The following is a 27,959-nucleotide window of genomic DNA, read 5'->3' as shown; positions in this document are numbered from 1 at the left end:
CATGCTCTCAGTGAAGAGCCCTATAAGGGGCTCAATCCCATGAACTGTGAGATCATGACCTAAGCCCAGATCAAGAATCAGTCAGAGCCACCCAGGTGCCCCTGCTCCAACAGTTCTTACAGAGAGATACTGAGCACAGCTAGGAGAGATGGCTACATAACTAATAATCAGAAGTTTCTTCACTAGTAGTCTCTGAACCACTATTCTGTTGGGCCTCAGAATGGATAGAAAAGCAAAACTAAGCCACTGTTGAGCAGGCAAAGCAGCAAAAATTTGGCTAGCATGAGGATTTTTCATAGACTTTTAGCAATGTTCTTCCTCCATGGTACAAAGTACTTCCCCACACTCACAGGTTGTCAATAATGACTATGCACACAGGAAGTGTCAGGCTTCTATTAAATTGCCATTCTTCCTGCAGGAGAGTGCTTTGACATGTGCTTTTATCCTTATTTATGTACTTATCCTCATTATCATGTTCCTGATAACAAGCTGTATTCTTTCTATACACTAGCCTCCAAAGAAAACAATGCTCAGTTCTTAACCCAGGTTATTAAAAAAAAAATAAACAGACCCCTCCAGTGTACCTTTGAATGGAGGAATGGCCAATATCTACAAACATGAGCCAATCTTACAGAAAAAAAAACCAGCTTTGCAAACTAGAACAAAATGTAATTGCCACCACCTTCTCCTGCCAATCCCGGGAAGAGTGGCCTTCTCACCTAGAAGTAAAAGATTCAGGTGTCCTCAAATGCCAAACCATGTTGTCATCGGATTTCTGGGGACTATAGATCACTAATCCTTGCATACACCTGGCTGGGTAATCAGACACATAGAAAGTAGGCTAAACAGAGGCTGTACCAAGGGCAAAGTTTGCAGGGCAAGTTTAAAACTTGACACAAGCAGAGAAGTGAAACTTTGGTTATATACTATCTTCCTGCAAATTGCTGCATAGTGAACAGTTTTCTAACACCTACTTCCCTTAGGGTCCCTGAATGTCCATTCCTATCTCCAGTGACAAGAGGGCAAAGCAATGCAGTCCTATTACAGCTCTGGTCAACTTCCTCTCTCCTTTCTGGCATCCCTCCACCTCCAGCCTCCATCTAGCTCCAACTCCTAACCTCCCTCTGTTTCCCATCACAGTCAGATGAATTAACATGACACAGATCCACCAGGGGTTAAACCCTCAGCCATCAAAAATTCCCAAATTAATTCAGAATAAAACATAATTTTAATAGATTAAATACCAATTTTACACCTACTATGGTTCATATACTACTTTCAAAGAAAACCGTCCCCCTTCCCTTAGGACACCAATGTTAGCCCAAGAGCTGTTGACAACTCACCTGGTTCTGTGGAACATTCACAACCACAAAGTAGGTTAAACCAGGTATGGTATTTCCTTGAGAAAGAGTTGATTCAGTAATTGCTTCAAGGCTACCTAAATATTCCGTGAGAATGCACCCATACTTCCCCTTCTTCTAACTCAAGGTTATTAATTTTTTCCTAATTCCAGGTCCTAATATCTTTTTACCCTCATTGGAGTGAATAATGCACACTCCAACTGCACAAAACATCTCCCGTCTAAAAGGGGTGAAGGAAATTTAGATGCTTATTTGAGTGTGAGAATCACCAAAGGAATGTTTGCTAAAGAGGAGGTAGAGAAACTGGTCTGACTCACCATGATAGCTACTGCAACCTTCTGCCTGACTCATTTAATAATTCTTTCTCAACTTCATAACCACCTGTTCAGTGGCATTATTAGTTCTCTCTTTATGAGCAAAATTATCTTCCTGATAAATTTGCTCCAAATTTTTATTCATTTCCTATTGAACCGTAAGTAACTATTCCCTTTAGGGAACAGATGTAATTTGCTGTCCTGGCTAAACTCAGACTCTGTCCATAAATATTTTGCTAATCATAAGAGTGCTTTGTTTCTCTCATTGGTGCCTACAGCCCCTACAATGAAACACAAGTTCAAGATCACAGCCAGGATTTTGATGGAGACAAAATACCTAGTCTCCCATGAATATCATAACATGGAAGCAAAATACATTATTTCCCAAATATTAATCACTCATTTCTTCACTGAATAGCTCTAGAGAGCTTCAGGCTGAGATAAAGCCACACTTCCAGGAATTTAAGTCCTGGAGGATCACAGGTCATAAGTAAAACTGAATCCAGGAAAAGTAACTGAGCTGTTACTCTGTGAAACAAATCAGGTGAAATTATGTGGCATGAAGGGCCATTATTGTTGAGTTGTAATAGATTTTAAATACTCCCACTTCATACAAGAGAAGTCATTTAAGTACAGCCGAGAAATTGTTATAGGATGTCTAGTTAGTCTATTTTCCCTATGTATGAAAGAACTGGCATTTTATTTTCATACATACTTTTGAAAAAAGCGTACAAACTCAGAGTTATAAGCCTCACCACAGTGGTTCCAATCTCTGGAACTAAGAATCCCCTTCAAAACTGATAAAGGCTTTCAATTTTCTCCCAGAAGAGAAAAACACACAAACAAAATTTTGTAAATCCATTCATAGAATGTATTGGCATTCCCCTAAAATCCATCCCCATAAAACCTTCTGAGGTCCTCTGCTTCAGAGGTAATATCTGGCCCATGCTTAGGTCCACTTCTTCTATTAAGCAAACACAAAAACAATTCCTCTTTCACAATTACAGCTCTTCTAAAAAGTGGTAGGTGCTCTCCTTGCAAGTGGCCTTCATCAGACATTATTTTTACACTCTTTTATTTTCCTGGTCACACTCATCTTTTCCCAAAGCATAGACAAAGAATGTTCTGAAAAATGAAATGGTATGCCTCAAACTGAATTAAGTTGCCCATCACTGGGAAGGTACAGAGACTGGATTCTCACTTGTTAGGGGTATGGTAGAGGGTATCCAAGAATCAGAAGGGGAATTGGAATACATATCCTATGAAGTTCACTCCAATCTGAGATTTCATGATTAATTCATACTTTGATGCCTTCTATGTCTTTCACTGGGTGGCACTAAAGACTAAATACTATGTTTCCCATGAAGTTCAACCAGGAAAAGCATGTATTCTACTATCATTGTGCACATTAATTCGGGCAGGATCAACCTTATTTTACTTTCTAGCATCTGTTATCTCAATTTTTTGGAAGACACAACTTAAACTCCTACTGAGTCCTAAGTTAACTAAAACCCCTATATCTTCTACACATGTGCTGTTAAGTCACATCACCCACCATTGTTGACAATTCATTTATTCAATTTGCTCATTTAGGTAATATTCTTTTATTGATAGTCTAGCCAGTATTGAGGGAGAGAAAGTCTCTGCCCTCATAAAGTATACACAATGGTGTTACACAATTTGAACCATGACTCTAGTCCTTGAATTTTCAAGTTTTCCACTCTTGTGAAATATCCACAATGATGAAGAAAAAACAACTCCTTTCCTTGAAGATAAAACACTAATCATACACAAGCCCTCACAGAGCTTTCAGATAACTCTTTCAGGACTTCACCTTCAAAGTGAGAAATTCTGACTCATTCACTTCAAGTGAAAAGTGAGAGGAATATAATCATTGCATCATAGACCATTAGAGGAAAATAAAGCAAAAATATGAAAGACAGCCATAATAAAGCCTAACCTTGAAATTTTCCTGAGAAGAGAACACATAGGAAAACTGTGCATAGGAAAACTATAATTATATTCTCCCAAAAATCCTGGAGAAGAATCCTTTATTTTTCATCTATTAATGACAATGGGTCTATGTAGTGCTAAATAGTTTCTGAAGTAATTCTGGAAAGTGTTTGTTTTCCACAATTTTAAATGCTGAGAATATAATTAGCTACTTAAATGCAAATGCTAATACATCAGTTTGTGTCCACAGTGAACACTCTTTGCACAACACATGATTTGATACTAATCTATGCCAAGATTTTCTTCCACAATCACAAATTAACTGAAAATGGCCACAGGAATTCCCTCTTTACTGCCAAAAAGCTCTTTTCAGGCTTAACACTTTCCAACCTACACAGGAGGACTCATCCCAGGTATAAAAAGCTGAGGGAAGAGAAAAGGAGGAAGGAAGAAAAGGGGACAATTGAAGAACATCTTACATCAGACACTATCCTAGGCTGTCATGCCAGAGACCGCTACTTTTTCCTAATACCTATTTCCTCCTTCCTCCTTAGGAATAGAACCACCAATTAGCAACTGGGTGAATGGCAGTCCCAGAATAAAGATGGTATTTCTCAGCACTCGCAAAGGGCAGATGAGGCCATATGACTAACGGTTGGCCAAGGAGATACTAACATCAGTCTTAAGATCAACTTTGAGGTGTGCTGAGAATCGTGAAACAAGAAGACAGAAGGAGCATGGGTCCCTGATGAACAAGAAGCCAACAAAATGGCCCCAAACTAAACTACCTGTGGACCTTGTTTAGGTGAGATAGAAATAAACTTCTAACCTATTTAAGGCACTGTAATTTGGGGTTTTCTGTCACTTGTAGCTGAATTTAGGATATAGCAAACTTATTTAATACATGTAATATTTCTATTAGGTAGATATTATCATTACCATTTTGCACAATAAAAAACTGAATATTTTTGCTAGGTCCCTCATAAACAAAAGAATGCCATAGATGAAAAGAAAACATAGTAGCATAAGAAGCAAGCAGCACATCTTGGTGCAAAAGATAGATAACAGCACTAACTAGATTGTCAAAGAAGTTTTTTTACATAAAATATATATGATGGCATCCAAATATTACCTTGGCCTAAAAGTCTCAAATACCCTCAAATACTTTCAAAGACCCACAAATTATTAGGGGTCCTTAGTGTTTTGGTTTAATCATCTCAATAAATAACCTTCACCCAAATGATACCACCCTCTGTCTTCTTTATTCACTATATTCTTTTTTATCTCCCCAGGACCCTTAGCACAGTAGTAGGTATAACCAAAGGCATCAAAAAAAAAAAAAAAAAAAAGCCATGTGAAGGAACTGTATAATATGCAAAAACCACCACCTCAAATTTTATTTCAAAACACTTTCAATGTCTTTATACCCCTTTCCTTCCATCCTGATTCAGTATGGACAGTGGTCTTTCATACACAACATTATAGAGGTATTAGCTTTGCTTGACTGAAATTTAACTTTTGAGAGAAACGTTCATTTCTCCAAACCAAAATATATTAATTATGGTCTTAATGAGGAATGTGGTCTGGGGCACCTGGGTGACTCAGGCAGTTGAGCAGCCGACTTCAGGTCAGGTCATAATTTTGCAGTTTGTGGGTTCAAGCCCCGCATCAGGCTCTCTGCTGTCAGCATGGAGCCTGCTTCGGATTAATTCATATTCATTCATTCATTCTCTCTCTCTCTCTCTCTCTCTCTCTCTCTCTCTCTCTCCCTCCCTCCCTCCCTCCCTCCCCTCCCCTCCCCAGCTTGTGTGCATGCATTCTCTCTCTCTCTCAAAAATAAATAAACATTAAAAATTTTTTAAAAGAATGTAGTCTTATAATCACTTTTGTCAACATGGTTTTGAAGTAAGGTCAAATTCCTATTAATAATGTGTTGATTTTGAATCTATATGAAGAAGTGACAGCATGATTTTCAAGAACTTCAGAAAATGTACCAAATACTAGATCTAGATAATTAAGTTGTGACAGTCAAACACTTAAGCTGAGAATTCATTTCCATTTGTCTGGCATAGCTATTTAACTGTACTGCATTCCAATAATTGCATTAGGATGTTCAGAGGATGTAAATGAAGTTTTCCTTCAGATCTTACTTGGACACCTAGTAGTAAACAATTGCACAACAATTAAGTCAAAGTGTTTGCCCTCACTCGTTGGCTAAAACGCAGGAATGGATTGTCATCTAGTGGCAAGGTCAGAAAGTAAGAAATTTGGAGAAGAGAGGTTTGGGGGTCTCTGGAATGATTGTTTGACTTGGTGCAATAAAGCAGAGCAGTAGAAATCAATATAATTTATCACCAAGATCAATGCAGTTCCAACCACATGGCATTTTTTAAAAAGAAAAAGATGAAAGAGCCAGTTGATTTTATTGATATACTTCCTATGAATGAGTTTGTTACCATAGTTCCCATAATTTCTGGCCCAACTCAGAATATTTTTTTGTTACCCTAATAATTTTCTATATAATTAAAAATTTGCAGGAGTCATTTTCTCCCAGCATGCCAGAATAGCAGAAAGAATGGTAAACAAATAATCACTCACCTCTTTCCAACATTAGTTTCATCACCACCAAGAAGAATTTATGAAGCATTTCTTTACTTCTTTCCCCAGCACTAGGTTGAGCCCTAAGTGTGCTCTTTTCTTTTGAGAACATAAACTGTTAAGTACATGCCAGATCATCTTATTTTAGGCATAAGAACCCTGGACCCACCTTAAACCAAGGAAAAAACCTCAAAGAAGTACTTGCTTTGGGTAAAATAGTGTTTGATCGAAGCTAAGACGTTCATTGAAACCTGGTTCATTGAAACCAGGTCTGTCTGCTCTGAAGTCTTTTCTCTTAACCACTGTACTGACTGTTTCATCTCACTTCCAATGGGACATGTGCTTTGAGGCTGTTGCCCCACAGGTGACAGACTGGAATCTCTCTTGCTGGGTCCCCCATGTGACTAATAACAACCTGCAGAGTAGCTAGTTGGGGTTAGACAATGTTGAAACAGGAAGAGGCCAAACACAATGGTTCTTCTATGGCCCAAGCCCCTAACTCTAATCAACAAAACTACCAGGGCTCAGGGAAACAGCTGACAACCTCAGGTGACAGTACTCAATATGGAATGCAGACAGCCAAGGGAGGAATCACGAATGAATATATAAACAAGGCTGACACAAAAGCAAATATTGACACTGCCTACAGAGCAAAGGTTATGAATACTTAATAAGAACATAGAAGTTTCCTGTTACAAAGAATGGGACTAGGAAAACTGCCCCCTCACTCGTGATTACACATAGCCTCTCAGAGGAGAATTTCAGGTGCAGTCAGAATAAGGAAGTGGCTTGTGACCTTTGCAATAAAGGGCGATGATGCTGGACCTGAGTCAAAGGACAAAATCAGCAAAAGGAGAGGGTTCTAAGGCAACCCATTGCTACAGGAACATGAGATGTGTGGTAATGATGAAGCAATACAGAAGCACTTATTTTCTTCAACAAACAAAAAAGTTTTATCAGTGCTTACTGTGCCAGGCTCTGAAGGAACAAAGACGAATTAGTCAGTGTACATTCTCCAGAGAGAGGTAAGAGCAAACACAGATTTAACCAACACATGTTAATTACGAAGCTGGAAGTGAGTACAAAGGGCTGAGGGGACACAGAGGAGGTGCTCCTAAGTCAGAATGGAGCTTTGAGAAGAGTTTTTGGAAACAAGGCTGTTTAGATGTTTAACCAGGTAATTGACAGCACAAGATCTACAGTCAGACTGTAAAGGTTCTACCACTCACTGTTCTGTAAATAAAGCAGACTACTTAACCCTTCTGGGCCTCAATTTCTTCATCTGTAAAATGGAAATAAGAATAGTATCTACTTCATGAGGATGTCCTAAAGATCAAAATTTAGAAAAGAGTCTGGCACATGCAGTAAACAACAAAAGTTACCTAGCTGAATTGCTGAATAAAATAATGAACATTCATTCAACAAATAAATGAATGGATTCAACTATTCAGGGGTGAAGGGAATCAAGAGGAAGCCTTTCCTGAATGTCAAATGTCTACAATGCCTATGGGACACACAAGTAAAGATTTCTAGTAGTATATGCAAGTCTAGAGATAGGTCTGGTGCTGGAGATAAAAATTTGAGAATCATCAGGTGTTTGAAGTAATGAGAAAGGATGAGATCATTTAAGAAGAGAGAGAGGACCAAGAGGAAGATTATAACCAAGCTCTGAATGATCAAACATTTAGAAATCAGTAAAGGAAGAGGAGCCAGCAAAGGGAAATAGGGAAAAGGAAAAGTATGTGTGTGGTAACCAGATGAATGAAAGGCAAAGGGACCAGCATCAGCTAAGGCACAGGAATGTGAAATGGCAATGTGTGTATATGCAAGGTTGGGAGAGGGATGCAGATTACTATGAGTTCAGTATTACCTAAGCATAAACCAAGAGACAATTGGAAGATGGAAGATTGAGATAAAAGTAAAGCCAGAAGGTGACAAACCTTGTATGTGAAGTCAAGGACTTTGGATGATTAAGAGACTTCAAAAGGTTTTAGCTAGGAGAGATGTCTGGCCAGGTGTGCATACTAGATGGCTTATTCTGGTAGCTGTGTGGATAACATCTATGGGAGGCAGAATAATAGACCCCCCCCCACAAAGATGTCTGTCCTAATCCCTAAAATCTGTGAATGTTTGTTTACATGGCAAAGGGGCATCAAGGTTGCAGGTGGAATTAAGGTTGCTAATCAGATGACTTTAAAATAGGGAAATTACCCCCCCATTTGCAGATGAGTCCAATATAATCACAAGGGTCCTTAAAAGTGAAAGAGAGAATCAGATGAGAAAAACATATAAATGGTAGCATGAGAAAAACTCAATCCACTGTTGTTAGCTTTGAAGATGAGGAAAGGAGCCACAAACTACGGAATGTGGGCAGCCTCTGGAACCTGGAAAAGGCACACACACACACACAAATCTCCCTCTAGGCCCCCAGAAAAAAAAACTTAGTCCTACTGAAACCTTGATTTTATCCCAGTGACATGCATTTCAGACTTCTAAACCATGGAACTGAATGACAAATTTGTGTACTTTTAAGCCACTAAGTTTATGGTAATTTGTTAAAACAGCAATAAGAAATTAATGCAAATGTCCTTAAGAGGTAAAAACACTGAAATCTGAAAAACCAACTGGGAGGCTGTTGCATATGTGCTGAGGAGAGAAGATGAAAGTCTGTCTTAGGAAAAAGGGAACAGGGTAGGAAAGAGAATGGTGCTTCTCTGAACATCTATTGTTTACCTCGTGATTATCAACACATTTCTGTCAGATGAATAGGTAGGTCTCTTCATGGAACATGTGTACCACGTTAAAATTAAGATATATCCCTACTGAAGAAAAACTTACCTAACAAACTGAATTGGAAACAAAGGAAGTTTAAAATAGGGATCACCCATAGTCATGCTGAACCTTTAAGACCACACTCCAGGATCTGTCTTTTCTTCTATGAATCCTCCCATATGTTGTGGTTTTATAACACTTCCAAAAGTTAGAAAAATGTTTTTTATAACTTTTTATTCTCTCCTTTACATTCCTCTGACACTTAAAAATTCCTTGCCTACATGCTTGCAATACTAGTAATTTTCTCTCCCAGGAGCTACCTTCTGCTTCTCTTTTTTATGCAAGTAATTCATATTCATTTTAGAAAAATTAGAACACAAGCAAAAGAAAAAAGGTAAATCATTCTAATCCCACCCCCTTGAGATAACCATTTTTTTTTGCATTTCCAGAGGTATCTTTGAGAATGTTTTAGTATTTGTACATATTTGTGTATTTTGTAAAAGAATCTTTTTTAAAGAAAAAGTACTCTTTTAAAATGTCACAGTTCCACAATTGTATGGTCAATTAATCTTCAACAAAGGAGACAAGAATATGCAATAGGAAAAAGACAGTCTCTTCACCAAATGGTGCTGGGAAAACTAGTCAGCTACATGCAAAAGAATGAAGCTGAACCACTTTCTTACACCATACACAAAAATAAACTCAAAAGGATTAAAGACCTAAATTTGAGACCTGAAACCATAAAATCCTTGAAAAGAACACAGACAATAACTTCTGACATCAGTTGTAGCAACATTTTTCTAGATATATCTTCTGAGGCAAGGGAAACAAAAGCAAAAATAAACTATTGGGACTACATCAAAATAAAAAGCCTCTGCAGAGCAAAAGAAACAATCAACAAAACTAAAAGACAACCTAATAAACGGAAGAAGGTATTTGCAAATGATATGTATAAAGGATTAGTATCCAAAACACATAAAGATCTTATACAACTCAAAACCAAAAAACCCCAAATAATTGAATTAATAAGTGGGCAGAAGGGAAAACATTTCTCCAAAAAAAACCACAAAACATACAGATAGCCAACAAATACATAAAGAGATGCTCAACATCACTCATCATCAGGAAAATACAAATCAAAACCAAAATGAGATATCACCTCACATATCTCAGAATGGTTAAAATAAAAATACAAGGTACATGTGTTGGCATGGATGTGGAGAAAAAGAAAACTTCAAGCACTGTTAGTGGGAATGCAAACTGGTGCAGCCATTGTGGAAAACAGTATGGAGATTTCTCAAAAAATTAAAAATTAATTACCATATTATCCAATAATTCTACTGCTGAGTATTTACCCAAAGAATGCAAAAACAGTAATTCAAAAAGATATATGCATCCCTATGTTTACTGCAGCATTTTTTTTTACCACAGCCAAATTATGGAAGCAGCTCAATTGTCCACTGATAGATTATGGACAAAGAAGATGTGGTGTGTGTGTATGTGTATATATATATGTATACGTATATATATATATATATACATATATATATACGTGTATATATATATATATATAGAGAGAGAGAGAGAGAAATATTACTCAGCCATAAAAAAAGAAAGAAATTTTGCCATTTGCAACAACATGGATAGAGCTATAATTATAGATGGTATAATGCTAAGTGAAAAAATTAGAGCATGACAAATACCATATGGTGTGTCATCTTAGGCAAAATTTAAGAAACAAACAAAGAAAAAGGAGACAAACCAAAAAACAGACTCTTAACTATAGAGAACAAACTGATGGTTACCAGCAGAGGGGTGGATGGGAGGGATGGGTGGAATAGGTGAAGAGAATTAAGAGTACACTTATCATGATGAGCACTGAGTAATGTATAGAATTGTTGAATCACTATATTGTACACCTGAAATTAATATAACACTGTATGTTAACTATATTAGAATTAAAAATGTTTAATAAATTAAAAAAATAAAATTTCTTGCAATATATCACGAATCTTTCAACAAATATAAATAAATATTTGAAATATAATTGTTAAAGCATACTAGGTAGTTCAACATAAGAATATGCCATTATTTTCTCAGTCCCTTTATCACTGGACATTTGGTTTTGTTTTTTCCTTTATACCCCATCTTCTTGTGTACCCCTCCCCCTTTTTTTCATCCAGATGTTCTCAGACATCACCATTGGTTGCCTTAGGTTAGTCTTGCTGTATAGGGCTCCTACTCCAACAACTGCTCTAGGTAGCTGCCATATCTTCCCCATCTGACTATTCAGATCTCCTGGACCTATCTTAGCAGGATGGCCCTGAGTAATATGGAGGCAAAAGTGTATTTAAAGCAGAACAACAAACTCAACCTTTGTCAACAATGCTAATAATGACCAATGATATATATTAGTCTGAAAACTCTTCAGTGCCAAAGTTTTGGTTACTAAGACTAAAAAATTCCCTACTTTGCTACTGCTTATAGTTTATAGTTCCATGTTTGTTTATAATTAGGAAAGCATTACCACATAGTGGTCCTGACTCTTTTTTTCAAGTGGCAAAGGTATCTCAAGTAACTTTAGGCAAAAAAAACAAGTTGTTTAATAACTTAACATTAGATAAGATCAGATCTCGATGCTCAGAAAGTACCAAGGTCCCTCTTGACCTCCTGTCTCTATTTTCAATTGTGCTGGCCTTACTTTCAGGTTGAGAGGGTTTCCCCCTATAATGACAGCAGCACTTCCGGGTTCCGATCATTATAGCTCCAAGTCCAGTAGAAGATTGCTCCTTCCTCAATCTCCTAATCTTATAATAACTCCATATAAATCTTGAAACTGGCTCTGATTCAGCCACTGGACCACTAGGGTTATTTACTTATCCCTGTGGCCCAGAGGATGGTTAGGTTCATTGACTTAATTAGAGTTGGGTCATAGGCCTCCCATATGGTCAAAGACATCAGGTACAGTTACCAGAAGGAGAAAAATGGATGCTGTGCGAGCAATACCATAGACTTTCATGCAAGAATGAAACTCTCTAGAACAGTGACCATAACTTTTGGGGGTCACAAACCCCTCTGAGAACCTAAGCTCTCTGTGGTAGAAAATGAACAAAAGCACACACAAACACACGTTGGCATATGATGCACTTGTGGACTGGATATTTATTTCCTTCACTTAGGTTAGAATATACAAGCAGGCTTACAAAGAGTTATGTTTCTCATTTCCATTCAAAAATTAATGGGTATTTTCTGAGCAATATTGAAATAAATCCAAATTTGCCCCCCCCCAAAAGGGCACCTGAGTGGCTCAGTTAAGTGGCCAACTCTTGATTTGGGCTCAGGTCATGATCTCATGGTTCATAGACAGAGCCCCACGTGGGGCTGTGAACTGAGAGTGCAGAGCCTGCTTGGGATCCTCTCTCTCCCTCTCTCTCTGTCCCTTCCTCCCTCCCTCCCTCTCTCTCTCTTTCTCTCTCTCTCAAAAATAAATAAACTTTTTAAAGATCTGTTCAAAGGTAAATTTAAACATGAAGATGGAAATTGACTTAAATAAGAAGGTGAAATTATGAAATGGTTTTGAAATAGAATTTGAGCCATCTTTACTTAAGCAACTTTTCATTTTGATAGCAACTAGTCCTAAAAAAATAATGACACAAAGCAGCCAAGAATCAAAGCACCCATCTTTCACCTTAACAGACAGACAGGCTTGTATCAAGGAAGAATGCTTCAAGATTTGGATGAATTCATGTTGTGCCATTTCCTTTGTCCTCAAATCCATGAGATCATCTTTGGCAAAGACTGTATCATTGATGCACTGATGTCAGCATGGAAAGGATTAATAATCCATGCTTCAATATAAAGGTCTTCCAAGTAGAAGCAACCTTTAAGCTAATTCTGCAGTATTCCCAGAGGTCTGTACATTTCTGCTCATAGGAAGATCAACTGACAGGGCATAGTCACACTGGACTTCATCACACAGGACTTCCAGCAATGGAATTCATATAGGTATCTACTTCCTTTACAGTGGCAATTGGATCAAAAACAAACATCCATCATGGTGAGCTGGGAAATAAAAATATAAATCTAATCATTATATGTATGTTTGTGTGTACGTACACACACACACACACACACACACTCACACACACTGACAAAAGAAGCCAATAAAGACTTAACTCCTCCTTGACAAATGGTTACAAGTGGGCTTTTTTTATTTCTCTTAAAATACATTAGTTTAAATCTGTACCTATAATTCAGTCAGGTGCTTCAGAAATTTGATGTTAAGAAATTCAAAGAATTTCTGGCAGTAAGGAATTTCATACTGTGGTCCTATTTGATACATATATAAAACATAGATATATATAAAACACATATACACATGTAAACATATATATTATATATGTTAGATAATGCTTGTAAACTTAAAAAACTATCATCTTAGAATATAAGTTCCATGAAAACAGAGTCTGTTTTCTTTACTGCTATATACCTCTTAGCCAAATATCTAAAGCCATGTTCCGACATCAGTTTTCTCATGAAGAGGGCTGATATTTTGTCCAGCCATTTTACTGTCTGTTGTGCCCTATTTATAAAATTCAGAACATGACAAGAAGGGGTGTTATTTAATATGTCCCACAAACCATAAATCTATGAAGAAAAAATAAGGTTTAGGCACAGAGAATGATGAGGTTTTCTTCCTCATCACTTCCTGACTAAGTGATCAGGAACACAGTAAGAACAGAAGGAAGAAATGAGGTTAGGTCAGATCATGTACGACCCTCTATGCAATGGTAAGAATTTGGATCTGATTTCTAGATATGATGAAAGCCATCAGAGGGTTTGAGCCAGAGTGTAAACAAAGCCAGATTTACAGTTTAACAGGTTTATTTTACTGCTGAATGGAGAACAGGCTAGAAGGGGCAAAGGTAGATGAAGGGAGATTAGTTAGGAGGCTCTCTCAGTAGTTCAACAGAGGAATAATGGTGACTTGTACCTGGGTGACAACAGTGGAGATAGATATATTTTTAAAAACAGACCAAAGCAAAAATATATGGCTGATAGGTTGGATACAGGATGTGAAGAAAATGGAAGAGTCAAATATGTCTCCAAGTTCTTGGCCTCAGCAACCACATGGTGTCATTTATACAACCTGGGAAAGCTTTCAGAGGAACAAGTGGTGAGAAGGAATCAAGAGTCTGTCTCAGACATGTTCAGAGATGCTTACTAGACACCCAAGTGGGGATGTCACTAGGATAAATGAGTCTGGATGTCAAGGCAAGACTAGAGATAAAAATGGGGAGTCTTAAGAGAGTACTAAAATAGTATGTATGGGACTGAATGAGATGTCTTCATAAAGACAGGGTGATTCAGCAACAATACAACACGTAGAGTTTTTCTTTCACCAAAACAAAAAACAGGTATGTTTCATCTGTCTTCATCTGGGTTCAGAGGCCAAGCTTTTCCTTACAGTTGGAGTTTTGCCTGGCAAAGGAACTTTGCTTGGCCCTAAGCTTAATGCTCTCTCAAACTGAACCAAACTTCCTTTACCATCTCAGATAGGAATAGCTTTTAAATTTTCCAAAAAAGATGCCCAAAATAGGAAAAACAGGAGAGGTTATCCCAAGAGATCTGAGTAATTTCATCCATTTGCATGCTAAAGAGAGGTGACCTAACTGATTTTTCCAAGGGCTGCTTCAAAATATTAGACTTGCCAGTAAATCTGGAACTTCTTCAATTGTGTGTAGCTTCCTTTCCTTGCCTTCCTTCTTTTTGTTTCCTTGCAATAGACAAGTTTGTAAACAAAGTTATTATGTTAGACAAATTCAAGTTTTACCCTCTTTTCATGAAGAAGATCCATTTTGCCTTTGTATGCTTTCTGTTAATTGAAGTATAGTTGATGATGTTACATCAGTTTCAGGTGTACAACTTAGTGAATCAACAACTCTATATGTTGTGCTATGCTCACTACAAGTGCAGCTACCATCTGTCACCATACAACGCTATTACAATACCACTATGCTGTGCCTTTTATCCTTGTGACTTATTCATTCCATAATTGGAAGTCTGAATCTCTCACTATCATTCACCCATTTTGCCCATCCTTCTTCTCCCCTCCCCTGTGTCAACCATCAGTTTGTTCTCTGTATTTATAGATTTGTTTCTGGGGTTTCTCCCTGTATATTTTCGACATGTGCAGATATAAGATCATCCCTTCAGCTCTATTGTCTGCAAGATTTCTTCACCCCCCAAAAAATGTGCCACCCAAAAAGGATAATCTGATATTTTTCTCTTTGTCATCTTAAGTTGAGGCTAAACCAAGTGTAAATCAAGTCCAGTGTCCATAATCATAACAGGAATGTATATTTTCTTTAACTTGCAACACCAGGAAACTATTTGATTTCAAGACATGAAAATGGCAGTAGTTGCAAAGCACCTAATAGTATATATCAGCATGCCATTCCCCTCTACTCTTAACTATATGACATTACTTTTTTTCTTAATGACAATCTTATAAAGTGTAATAAGAAGATTTTTGCCAGCCCATCAATCTCCTCAAGGCCACTGACTACGTCTTTGGACTAAAGTATAAAATATTGAAGTAAGTCCTTTCCATGGTGGCAAATTGTATTCCCAGAATCTATCACTCAGTCATTCACTAAACCCTTTCAACAAATACATGGTGAACATATACTATGTGCTGGGCACTAAGGCTCTGGAGATACAGCAGCAAGCCAGACAACATCCCTTTACTCAACAGCTCACAGCCTAGGGATAGTAATAGACAAAGAATCCAATTGGTGTATGTCATATCATCAAGTAGTGTCAAGTACTAAGAAGAAAAGTATAATGAGATAAGGAGAGACAGATTTGAGCTATCTGCAGGGTAGGGATGAGGACAGCAAGAGGATATTAAAAAGGTATCCCATTTGAGCAAGACCTGGATGAAATGAGGAAGCACCAACACTCCAGATTCCCCAGTAGAATTCATCACTTCCTATTTCTTGTTTCTATTGCACTTTGTATCTCCACTCATCTGATAACTATTTCTTGAGTGCCTGCCACATCCCAGGTACTACTCCTGTAGCTCTATTGCAGCTTAGTTGATCCTGTTTCTATCTGTACCTACCAAGACATTACAATGATGAGAACTAGGTCTTTGTAGCTCCTTGAGTGCTTTGTATTTTGGAGTATAAAGCTTCTAGATGGATAAATGAATGACTAGCCCAAAACTCAAGCACTTCCAAGAGTCAAAACTGTTATTTCCCTTGTTGTTTCCTCAGTCAATGCTCATCTTCCCTCAGAAGAAAGTCAAAATTACACACACTCCTCCTAGAGAACTCAGCATAATAAATCAGGTTAGGCCTGCGGGGAAATAAGGGATTCGAGTAAAAGGAAATCTTTGATTAAAAATGTAGTTCATTATTCAACACTCTTTGCTAGACAGCAAATATAAAGGCCATAAACCTTATCTTAACTCAATAATTCAAACAGCTCCCCAAGCACAGGGTAACGCAAACTGACTCTTGAAATTGAACCCAACAAGTGACTCACTCACTGGTCATAAGTATACTCAATGTCACACTTGTGTGAAGCTGTCAGTGCAACAAAAGTAGTAAGATGTCGAAAGCAAAATGAAAAATGTGTTTAGTAATCCTATCCAAGCCCCCAATTTTAAAAGAATCCACATATTCCCTTCTTTTCATATGTAACTCTCTGTTTCTTAGTGCTTAGAGAAACCTTTTCAAATTGGAGGCAAGGTTTGATCAGTCAGTCTCCCAGGATGGATCATGTACCCAGAAAAATAACACCAAATATCATCTAGTTAAGCAGGATTAGTTATAAAATAGCATGAAGCCTGAAGACACACTACCCCCATCATCATACTGAAAATATTCATGACATTAGTGAATCTGCAGTTGAATTTTTGCCAGCATCCCTTGTAAGGTACATACCAAACGACTATGCAACAATTTGCTGCCTCTATAATTATTTGGTAAATTGCAGCAATAACACATTTGTTTCCCCATAACTGCACTTTTTGGGCAATGCAGATAATATTTGTCATGTAAACCCCTGTTTCTGTTGTTTTAAAGATCAAAAATCCTTTCACCTGAGAAGCACAGAGGGGCTGGTTTCCCTGGCAACATAATTTGCTTCCAGTTCAATGGAACATCGAGTTCTTTTTCATGGGTTCACTGCACTGAGCAGCCAATCCTAGCTCAGAGAGCCCCACTTCCTTTGCAAAGCACTATAACAAAGTCTGTTGCTAAGGTGTTTTTGTTATGGTTAAATGAACCTCTTAAATATTGATTTTAATGCTTTCAATTTTTTAAGCTGCTCTGCTTTCAGCTTTTTCTTAAACACGTAGGACACAGCTCCTCCAAGCCTCTTATTCATCTGCCCTGGCTCTTTCATTTCAATGATGCAAATCAGCTGGCATCTTCTTTTGTAGATTTTTCAACTGAAAACAACAATCATTTGACTGAATGAGGATGGGCTTGGGAGAGCACCTGCTTTTCCAACTCGGATGTGATACAATCCAGAACCCTAACAAAGTGAATGCCCTTCTAAATTGGCCAAACTTGGACTTCTACACCTAAAATACTTAAAGGTACCCATATAGTTGATTTTCTTTTTGAACTAACACCCTTGAACCATTCTGACAAATGTCAAACAGATCTTCAAACCTAATTAGGTTCTAGTCTATGTCCAGTCCTTCAAAAATCAACCTCCACAACAATTTCAAGGATATCCGGTTACCCAGTTGGAATGCCTATGAAATATTTGTCCATCAGGATAAAAGAAATCTGTATGAGGGAATACTGTACAAATTTTACCCAAAAAAAGTTCAGGTGGGTAAATTCAAGGACTTCCTACATAGTTAGTAAATAGACAATAAACCATTCCGTAGGAAAATCCCAGTGAAACAGTATGCTGTTGCCAAAAGATAAGCAGCAGCTCAGGGTAACATATGAAAATGACATACAGAAAACAAACACAGGAAAGCGGCTTCTTGAAAAATAGTAGAAAGCCATTCAGTAGTCTACATGGAGGTTTGTTACCTCATCTCACCAAAGCAAGTTTCAAGTTCTAGAACACATGTAATAACAGTGGACATTTCACAGAAATTATTAAGAAAATATGCTATATTTGAAAAAATAGTATAGAACTGGAATGCCTATATTTAATGCAGATTCGATAGCAAGTAGAACAGAAATAGCTATGGTAATGCGAAAACAGTTGTCAAGTTTCAGGCATAAATTTCCTATTCTTTAAGGCTGAACTTTAAGTGAAAGCAAACAGAAACTGAAGACTTAATTGTATGTTAGTCAGTGTCAAAAAGCAACAAAGCCAGTGTGATACATAGTTCAGCATGGAGTATAGAAATGGACAAGGCACACCAGAGAGTCATGCAGAGGCATCTTAGAAGAAAAAAGAACATAGCTATGGACAAGACAAAGGACATGCTAAATGCTACCTTAGCCATTCATGTTTAAAGCCTGCACAGATATTCTGATAAAGAAAAATTGATAGTTAACTCCAGATAGTATAAGTTATATTATATATAGTTTACTCTCAGTTCTACAGTAAAGAAGTACAGTAGGTTGAACAGTGGCTCCCAAAAAGATATGTCCATATCTTAACCCCCAGAATCTGTGAATATGATCTTACTTATTTAAAAAAAAAGTCTTTGCAGATATAATTAAGGATCTCAAAATAAAATCATTCTGATTCTCCAGGTGAGCCCTAAATCTAATGACAAGTGTCCTTCTAAGAGACACAGAGGAGGGACACACAAGAAGAAGGAAGGCACATAAAGACAGAAATTGGAGTTATGTAGCCATAAGCTAGGAAACATCTAGACCCATCCAAAGCTGGAAGAGGCAAGGAAAAATTTTCCTGTAGAGCCTTCAGTGGGAGCACAGCCTTGTCAACACCTTGATTTTGGACTTCTGGCCCCCATAACATAAGAGAATAAATTTCTGTTGTTCTAAGGTGATATTATGGTGGCTACAGGAAACTAAACAAGATATACATGGTATATACCATGTATACAATGCAGTAATCTCTCATGGGGTTTTAAAGTTATCATACCAAGCAAAAATTGCATTGTCTAAATTATCTTGAAAATTCTTTGTATTACTCTGAAAGTATGCTCGTAAGTACCCAATATAGCTCATTTTGATTTCAGTGTTTGAAATGGATTGCTGCCTCTTGGTCTATCACCAGATGCAGAAGCTGGCTTGAGTTTCAGATATATATATATTGTCCATCAGTATAAAAGAAATATATATATATATTAAAAATTCTATATCTCTAAGCACTATATTTTCCTATATTTTCAATCAGGGAGAGATGCTCACAGCCAGAAGGCACTACAGAGCCCAGACTACCAAGACAGCATCACCCAACCAGTTCTAAGTAGTTTTGCCATAAACTTCTTTGCCATAGACATCTTTGCTGCAAACACTTTGCCACATAACTAATCGGCCATAAGAGTTAAAATAACTGGTTGATAGTTTGGTTTCATTTCTCCATTGATTAATCAACCATCTTCAGCAGAGTTCATGAATCGAAGCTACTTGTCAGTTTGGTTTCATCTCTCCATTGATAAAGTTCTCATTTTTATATCAGATGAATCTTAGCCCTCATAACTGTCTATATACATCTAAGCTAGCCCTCATAATAGTCCACATGGTGACAAGTAAACATAGTGGTCTTAAAATAGTGGATGATACAAGGGATATAGGTATGCTGTTTCTAAGGGGCACATGCACCCCATGTTTATAGCAGCACTATCAACAATAGCCAAAGTATGGAAAGAGCCCAAATGCCCATCAATGGATGAATGGATAAAGAAGATGTGGTGTATACACACACACACACACACACACACACACACACACACACACACACAATGGAGTATTACTCGGCAATCAAAAAGAATGACATCTTGCCATTTCCAACTACGTGGATAGAGCTAGAAGGTATTATGCTAAGTGAAATTAGCCAGTCAGAGAAAGACAAATATATGACTTCACTCATATGACGACTTTAAGATACAAAAAAGATTAACATAAAGGAAGGGAAGCAAAAATAATATAAAAACAGGGAGGGGGACAAAACATAAGAGACTCTTAAATATGGAGAACAAACAGAGGGTTACTGGAGGGGTTGTGGAAGTGGGAATGGGCTAAATGGGTAAGGGGAATTAAGGAATCTACTCCTAAAATCATTGTTGCACCGTATGCTAACTTTGATGTAAATTTAAAAAATAAATAAAAAACAAAATAGTAGATGATAATAATGACATATGTTGACTTTATACAAAATACAGTGATAAACCTCACTGAAAGTGTGAAATAAGAGTGTAAAGTTAGATTTCATACTATATTATACTAAAGTAGAAAATGATAACACATCAGTTACGATGATAACAAAACTCAGCTATAAATGCATTACAGTGTTAGCGTTTCTTCCACATTTTCCCACAGAACTTTGGAACAACTATCAATGGACATGTGACAATTTGCAAAAAACAGTGTAGAAGTCTTCTTCAACACAATACAAAGCACCTTTAAAAATATGCAACCTTGGGGTGTTTGGGTGGCTCGGTCGGTTAAGCGTCCGACTTCGGCTCAGGTCATGATCTCACGGCCTGTGAGTTCGAGCCCCGCGTCGGGCTCTGTGCTGACTGCTCAGAGCCTGCAGCCTGTTTCAGATTCTGTGTCTCCCTCTCTCTCTGCCCCTCCCCTGTTCATGCTCTGTCTCTCTCTGGCTCAAAAACAAATAAACGTTGAAAAAAAAAATTAAAAAAAAAATAAGCAACCTTGGGGCGCCTGGGTGGCTCAGTCGGTTAAGCGTCCGACTTCGGCTCAGGTCATGATCTCACGGTCCGTGAGTTCAAGCCCCGCATCGGGCTCTGTGCTGACAGTTCAGAGCCTGGAGCCTGCTTCAGATTCTGTGTCTCCCTCTCTCTCTGACCCTCCCCCATTCATGCTCTGTCTCTCTCTGTCTCAAAAATAAATAAACATTAAAAAAATATATATGCATCCTAGTATTTGCAAACTGGTAACTTCTCTTCATGAAGGAAGAAATTAAAAAAAAAAAAGTGTAAGGCCAATAGGAACAAATGAAGCACACACACAAAAAATGTATACTACTATGAACAAAGGACTTTGAAAACAAATGCTTAGGTATAATCCCCAAAATAAAATCACTTACTTATACAGTATTGCCATGAATCTACACTATACATTTTTAATGTATTCAAATATTTTATATTTTGCAATGAAGTCTTTTTAATTTTGCTATTCATTTTTCATGTTCACTGTGTCCTTTTTATGAATATCCCTGTTTTATATTTCATGATTTTATCTTTTACAGTAAAGTTACAGCCAATTAGTTATATGGCAAAAATGTTTGAAGTAAAAAGGCTTGCAGGAAAGAAGCTTAAGTGAAAATACCAGACACATACCCCTCCCTGCTCTCACACTGGAGCAAATCCTCATCAAGAGAAGTAAGGAAGCTAAATTGCCTGTTTATTAAATTGTTCTCTTTCTCTATTTTATTTCAAATTTCCCAAACACTTCTATTTGAAACCCAAGTTAAATGCCCACTTGACTGTCCCCATTGTGATCTCAGTGTTTTTTAACCTTTGGGAGATAAAAATTATCTAAAATTTTTTTTAATGTTTATATATTTTTGAGAGAGAGCACATGTGCAATCCAGGGGGAGGCAGAGAAAGAGGGAGACAGAAGATCTGAAACAGGCTCAGGGCTGACCCCAGAGAGCCCCATGCAGCTTGAACTCACCATTAGAACCATTAGACCATGACCTGAGCCAAAGTCCAATGCTTAACCAACTGAGCCACCCAGGTGCCCCCTGAAGTGCTTTTTTTAAAAACACTGGCTTCTCATCATAATCCCTAATTTTAAACTACATTATAAAAATAATAGTAACAAATAAAAATAAACTATATTACAAGGCTACCCTAAGGAAAACAGTATGATATTGCTGTTAAAATGATACATAGATGAATGAAACAAAATAGCCCAGAAATAAACCCACACATATATAGTCAATTTATGACAAAGAAGCCATGGATATACAATGGAGAAAAAACAGTGGTGTTAAGAAAACTTGACAGCCACATGCAAAAAATGAAACTCAACTACTATCTTATACCATACACAAAAACTAACTCAAAATGGATGAAAAACTTGACTGTAAAAGCTGAAACCACAAAATTCCCAGAAGAAAACATGGCCTAAGATCCTTGATACTGATCTTGGTGATAATATTTTTAAATCGGACACCAAAAGAAAAAATCAACAAGTAGAATCTATGTCAAACTAAAAAGCTTCTGCACAGCAAAGGAAACCATCAGCAAGATAATAAGGCAACCTACTAAATGGGAAAATATTTGAAATCATATACAATAAGGGGTTAATATCTAAAATATATAAAGACCTTCTACAACTCAATAGCAAAAAAACAAAAAATTCTATTTCAAAAATTGGTAGAGAATCTTCTTTTCCATAGTAGACAAACAGAAGGTCAACAGGAACATGACAAAGATACTCATTACTAATCATTAGGGGAATGCAAATCAAAACAACAATGAGATATCACCTCACACCTGTAAGAATGGCTATCATCAAAAAGACAAGAAATAAGAATGTTGGTGAGGATGTGGAGAAAGGGAACCCTTGTGTCCTGCTGGTGAAAATGTAATTTGGTATCACCACTATGGAAAATGGCATGAAGAGTCCCCCCAAAATTAAAAACAGAACTACCATATGATCCAGCATTCCCACTTCTGGGTGTTTGTCCAAAGAGAAAGAAAATACTAACTCAAAAACATATATGCACTTTTATGTTCACTGCAGCATTATTTACAATAGCCAAGATATGGAAATGACCTAAGTTGATAGACACATCAACATATAGATGGATAAAGGTTTGTATAAATATGCAATAGAACATGATTTGGCCATAAAAAAGAAGAAATTTTGCCACGTGTGACAACATGGATGAAACTTGAGAGCATTATGCTAAGTGAAATAAGTCAGAAAAAAACAAATACTATATGATCTCACTTATATGTGGTATCTTTATTTAAAAAAAAAAAAGCCTCATAGATACAGAGAACAGATTGATGGTTGCCAGAGGTGGGAGTAGGGGATGGGTGAAATGGATGAAGGGAGTCAAAAGGCACAAACTTCCAGTTACAAAATACACAAGACATGAGAACATAATGTACAGCATGATTACTCAGTAACAGTATATTGCATATTTGAAAGTTGTTAAGAGAGTAAATCTTAAAAGTTCTCAAAGAATTTAACTATCCATGATGAAGAATATTAACTAGATTTATTGTGGCGATCATTTCACAATATACACAAATAGAAAATCATTATGTTGTATTTGAAACTAATATAATGTATGTAAATTATACTTCCATAAAGCAATAAATGAATGCAAAATTTTTTTAAATAAAATGCAAACACACAAGCTTCTCCTCAGAAGATCCTGATTAGTAGGTCTGGGGCAAGCTGAAAATCTCTATTGCTAATAAGTGGCAAGTAATTCTTATGATCAGACAAGTGTGTAAATCACTGATACAGTCCATGCCATATGCTTGATCCTCCTCAGCTTAGTCTTGCTGTCTTTCTAAAGTTTAAAATTAAAGGAACACCTTACAATTTCATTAAGCAGCTAAACCTGACACACCCAGATAAACTCTGCAGTCAGCATTCTGGTGGAGAAACTGGGAAGAAAGGAAAGACAGGTAAGCAAAAGTCTTTAAAGATTAAAGGCTAGTCTTATCCTACAGCAGTGTCCCACAACCTTACTCAAGTGAGGATGGATTGTGAAACAAGGGGACCCACATTAAAGGAGCAACAAGGTCTTCAATTCACAATGTATTTGAAAAGGGGGGGGGGCCTACAAAATCAAAACTGTATGACTATGCAATACCTCCACCTAAACACAAAAGAAGTCTCTCATACTCTATGTCTTTTTTACATGGTCCCAAAAACCCTAAGATGGTCTGAATCTTTGTAGGAATATGGCCATACGTTACTTTACTAAAGTGGTATTTCTCACAGTGAAAAGATACATAAAGAAAGGGCATTATAGCAGCCAACCAGCCTCCAAGATGGCCCCCATGATCTCCACCCCTGGTAATCAGGCCTTTCTACAGTCTCTCCCCACACTGTATCAGGGTTATCCATATGACCAGTAGAATATAGAAAAGGTGACGGTATGTCACTTCTGAGCTAGGACATAAGGTTTATTGTGGTCTTTCTCTTTCTTCTGGATTGCACACTGTGGGGAAAAGGAGCACCATTTTCATGAGCACTCCTATGGAAAGAGAAGAAACTGTGGCCTCTGACCAAAAACCTCATTAAGTGAGCCTGCTTGGAAGTAGATCTTCCAATTCCAGTCAAGCCTTCAGATGACTGCAGCCCCTGCTGATATTCTAGCTTCAGTTTCATGAGGGACCCTGAGCCAGAACCACAAAGTTAACCCACTCCTGTGATCCTGACATCAGAAACTGTGAAATAATACATGTTTTCCTTTTTAAGCTTAAGGCTTATAGAGTAACTTATTACATGCCAAGAGATAATTAATGCAGATTTCAATTAAAAATGAGGTAAATTTTCATTGACAATAATCACTCATAAGAACATCACGTCTATTTAATGTAAAGGTCTCACTCAGGTAGTACAGCACAAATAGGTATTTTACTGAAAATACTCAAAACAGCTATAACCAAGAATAAAATAGTCAGATATTTAGCAGACATTTGTACAATGGAGTTGGATTCAAGTTGCCACACACCAAATGGCTAATGAGGGAACAGACACTCTGTTCAGCTCACCTCACCCATAGTGCACCTCTGTTCATTGTAAAGACAAAGGGGGTGGGTGGTCAGGCCCATCTTTGCCTCAACCAGGCTTTTAGAGCAGAAATTCTATATACTAATATCTACCACAACTTCTAACATTCGGTGTAGATTACAGGCATTGAAAATACTAATTCACTTCTAAAACAATTCCTAATTGCTAGAATGTGAGCTCTATGAGACAAGAGGTGCTGAGTGTCTCATTTATCACAGCATCCTCAGAGTCCTGCAAAGCTCCTGGCACACATAGGTGGTGAGTACAAGGGCTGGCGGGCTGGCTGGCTGTCTGGATGGATGGATGGATGGATGGATGGGAGGGAGGCAGGCAGGCAGGCAGCAAAATCCTATGTTAATTTGGTACAAGTGGTTATTTATATAAGCTTAAAATGTTGACATAGGATCCAGGGGTGAGGGGAAACTAAAACACTTGTGCTCTAATGCTTAGGACTGTTAGGAGATGATTTACAAATATCTGCTCTAGGCTACAAAAATAAGAGAACAAAAACATGATACCAAGAATATTGATAAGTGGGAGAAGAATCCTAAATGTTAATTCAGTGAGAAATCCCTTTTAACCAACATGCTACAAGCAGTACACTGTTCACTATTTGGCTACCTCAAATTATCTATCAAATGTACTTTTAAGAAAGTGTTTTATCACTTTATTAGGGTAGCACTAAATGTGGTAATGGATAAATCCCAATTCTCAGTGGCTTAACACAATAGAAGTTCAAGGTAGGGGCAGAGGGGAGCTTTTCCACATGGTTATTTAGAGTTCTAGACTGATGAAGACCCTGCTATCATCAACTCTTGGATTTCCTGGGTGTGGACAATCAGGCAGCAGGTATAGAAAGGGGGCAACTAAGTTATTACAGAGAAGGTTGTCACAGGCTAAGTCTGGAAATAGTTTACGTCACTTCCATCCACACTCTACTGGCTAAAACTGTCACATGTTCCCAGAGAGATGCGAGAAGGGCTAGAAAATATAGTTCCTGCCCAGAGAGCCATTTCTCTGTAACAACTCTACACTAGGAAGTTTGAGTATGAATCTTTGGAGGATAGCAACATCCCTACTCACAGAACTCCTTCATACAAAGGTATTATATTAATACTTGATAACAACTTAAAGCTTACCAAAGAAGATTCGTTAGCAGAAATCAAGACTTTAAGCTAAAGAGATGGTATAGATAGAATTTCAGGCATCTGAGAATAGTGTTGGTTTTCACTCACCTTTATGGCCCTTGGGCATAAATCAGTGCAGGTAGCTTCCTCTGTATTAGGTCATTGAAGGAACAAAGAAGAATGTAAAGAGAAGATTTTCAAAGTGGGTGATACATTAATACATGATACTCTACTTTGACCCCAACCATAACAGAAGCAATTAGATGGCATCCCAGGTCTTAGGCTACATTAAAAAACTGTGTTCAGGGGCGCCTGGGTGGCGCAGTCGGTTAAGCATCCGACTTCAGCCAGGTCACGATCTCGCGGTCTGTGAGTTCGAGCCCCGCGTCAGGCTCTGGGCTGATGGCTCGGAGCCTGGAGCCTGTTTCCGATTCTGTGTCTCCCTCTCTCTCTGACCCTCCCCCGTTCATGCTCTGTCTCTCTCTGTCCCAAAAATAAATAAAAAACGTTGAAAAAAAATTAAAAAAAAAAAAAAAAACTGTGTTCACAATTATTCCTTCATCTCCTGTAAGTGAATTTTAATAATCTCCCTCTTTCAATAATTGCTATGTTTCTAACTTCCCAGTGGTCCTGCATATTCAAATGAATTATGATGAGGAGCTGCTAATTATAGTAATGAGATTTAGGAAAGGGAAAAATTCATAAATATAATACCTGTGACAAAAGTGGGCCAGAGCCTCAGTCAATCCTCCTTCAGAGGCCCAGTGAGAAGAATGTAATATGTCAATGAGCATTCCCCAAACCTTGGCCTGTTCCACCTGTTCATGCACCAGCGCTCAAAGGGCTTTCTCTTTCCCCACTAGCTCCTCTTTATCTGAAATCATTACAAGTGTGGGCTCATGGTGGCCAGTGAATCATTCAAATGATCACACAGCAAATTGAGAAGAGTATGTTTTAGTGATAGAGACAAATTCCAACCATACCATCTGAGAGGAGGCAAGGTGGCTGCTTTTGTTCTTAATCTTGAGATAAAAAGTAGCTCCACATACTACATTTCCAAGACTCATGACTCAAACCTGAGAAAGCCGGCACTCAAGGCTCTTCATAATAGTTTGACCTAAATATGAAGTGATTGTTAACAAACACAAACTTCGTAACATCATGGAAACTCAAAATCAACTCTCCATTGCCTCTGAGGTACAGGAAATCCCAGATTTACATTTCATATTATACTAAGCTGTTACCCAAGAAGCCTTAAAAGGAAGCTGGCATCTGCCTTCTGAAATATGCTGTGGGGAAGCTGATCATACCCCTAGAGAAAAGGTAGGAAATCAGGGAAGGGAAGGAAATAAGGCAAATGTTCACCTCCTCAGAGTTGATAGTTCTAAATCAAGTGCCAAATGTGGTACAATTGAGGGCATCCACAGTACAAAACCATGGAAGTGGGAGATCTTGGGAAAAGCCAGCGATGCGTGGTTCCAGAGGGATGAGGCAATCGTCAGTTAATGCCAGTTAGTGGACAGGGATTGAGCTAAATATCCAGTTGGGGCAGTACACAGGAGCAAAAATGTATTTCATTGTCCTATGATTGGGAGTTTTCAGGAATAGATAGAAAAGCAGACTCCATTTCTCTCAGGAATTACACTAGGGAAACTTCCCTCACTGTGATACCCCTGAAGGACATGAGGAAGCCCACAAAGTCTCCAGGAGGATGCTGATCTATAGGTAAAAGGCAAATTCCAATGCCTTCAGCATCTCAGCAGTGGTTATCTTTATATCAGGCTTCTACCCTCTGGCAGTCAGCTAGCAAGGGTCAGCTTTACTTGCTTGAACTTGTGAATTCATCTTAACTACAGCAGAGACCTAGCCAGGGCAAAGACAAACCAAGTGTTTCTAAAATTATTAATAACTTACTTCCTATAATCT

The 27,959-nt window shown here is 37.8% G+C and overlaps 1 protein-coding gene across 8 annotated transcripts in view; it reads right to left on the bottom strand.

Moving 5' to 3' along the window:
- The window catches only part of SYT16 (synaptotagmin 16), a 245,294-nt gene that overhangs the window by 149,426 nt on the left and 67,909 nt on the right, over positions 1 to 27,959 (bottom strand). For 2 of the 8 annotated variants that reach the window (XM_058739252.1, XM_058739255.1), the window contains exon 1: positions 6,227 to 6,812. The exons of 1 other annotated variant lie outside the window; for it this stretch is intronic. Coding sequence is in view for 2 of the 7 variants with exons in the window: in XM_058739256.1 (XP_058595239.1) it covers positions 6,227 to 6,338 (112 nt within the window). In the remaining 5 variants the exon portion in view is untranslated. Of the gene's footprint in view, positions 1 to 1,343; positions 1,571 to 6,226; positions 6,874 to 27,959 lie in introns of those variants that run through there. 5 more of the 8 variants (XM_058739256.1, XM_058739260.1, XM_058739257.1 and 2 more) reach the window with 4 other exon arrangements.

This window comes from Neofelis nebulosa, chromosome 7, assembly GCF_028018385.1.
Source record: "Neofelis nebulosa isolate mNeoNeb1 chromosome 7, mNeoNeb1.pri, whole genome shotgun sequence".
Taxonomy (NCBI): domain Eukaryota; kingdom Metazoa; phylum Chordata; class Mammalia; order Carnivora; family Felidae; genus Neofelis; species Neofelis nebulosa.
The sequence above is the reverse complement of the archived record's forward strand: the minus strand, read 5'-3'. Positions and strand labels throughout refer to the sequence as shown.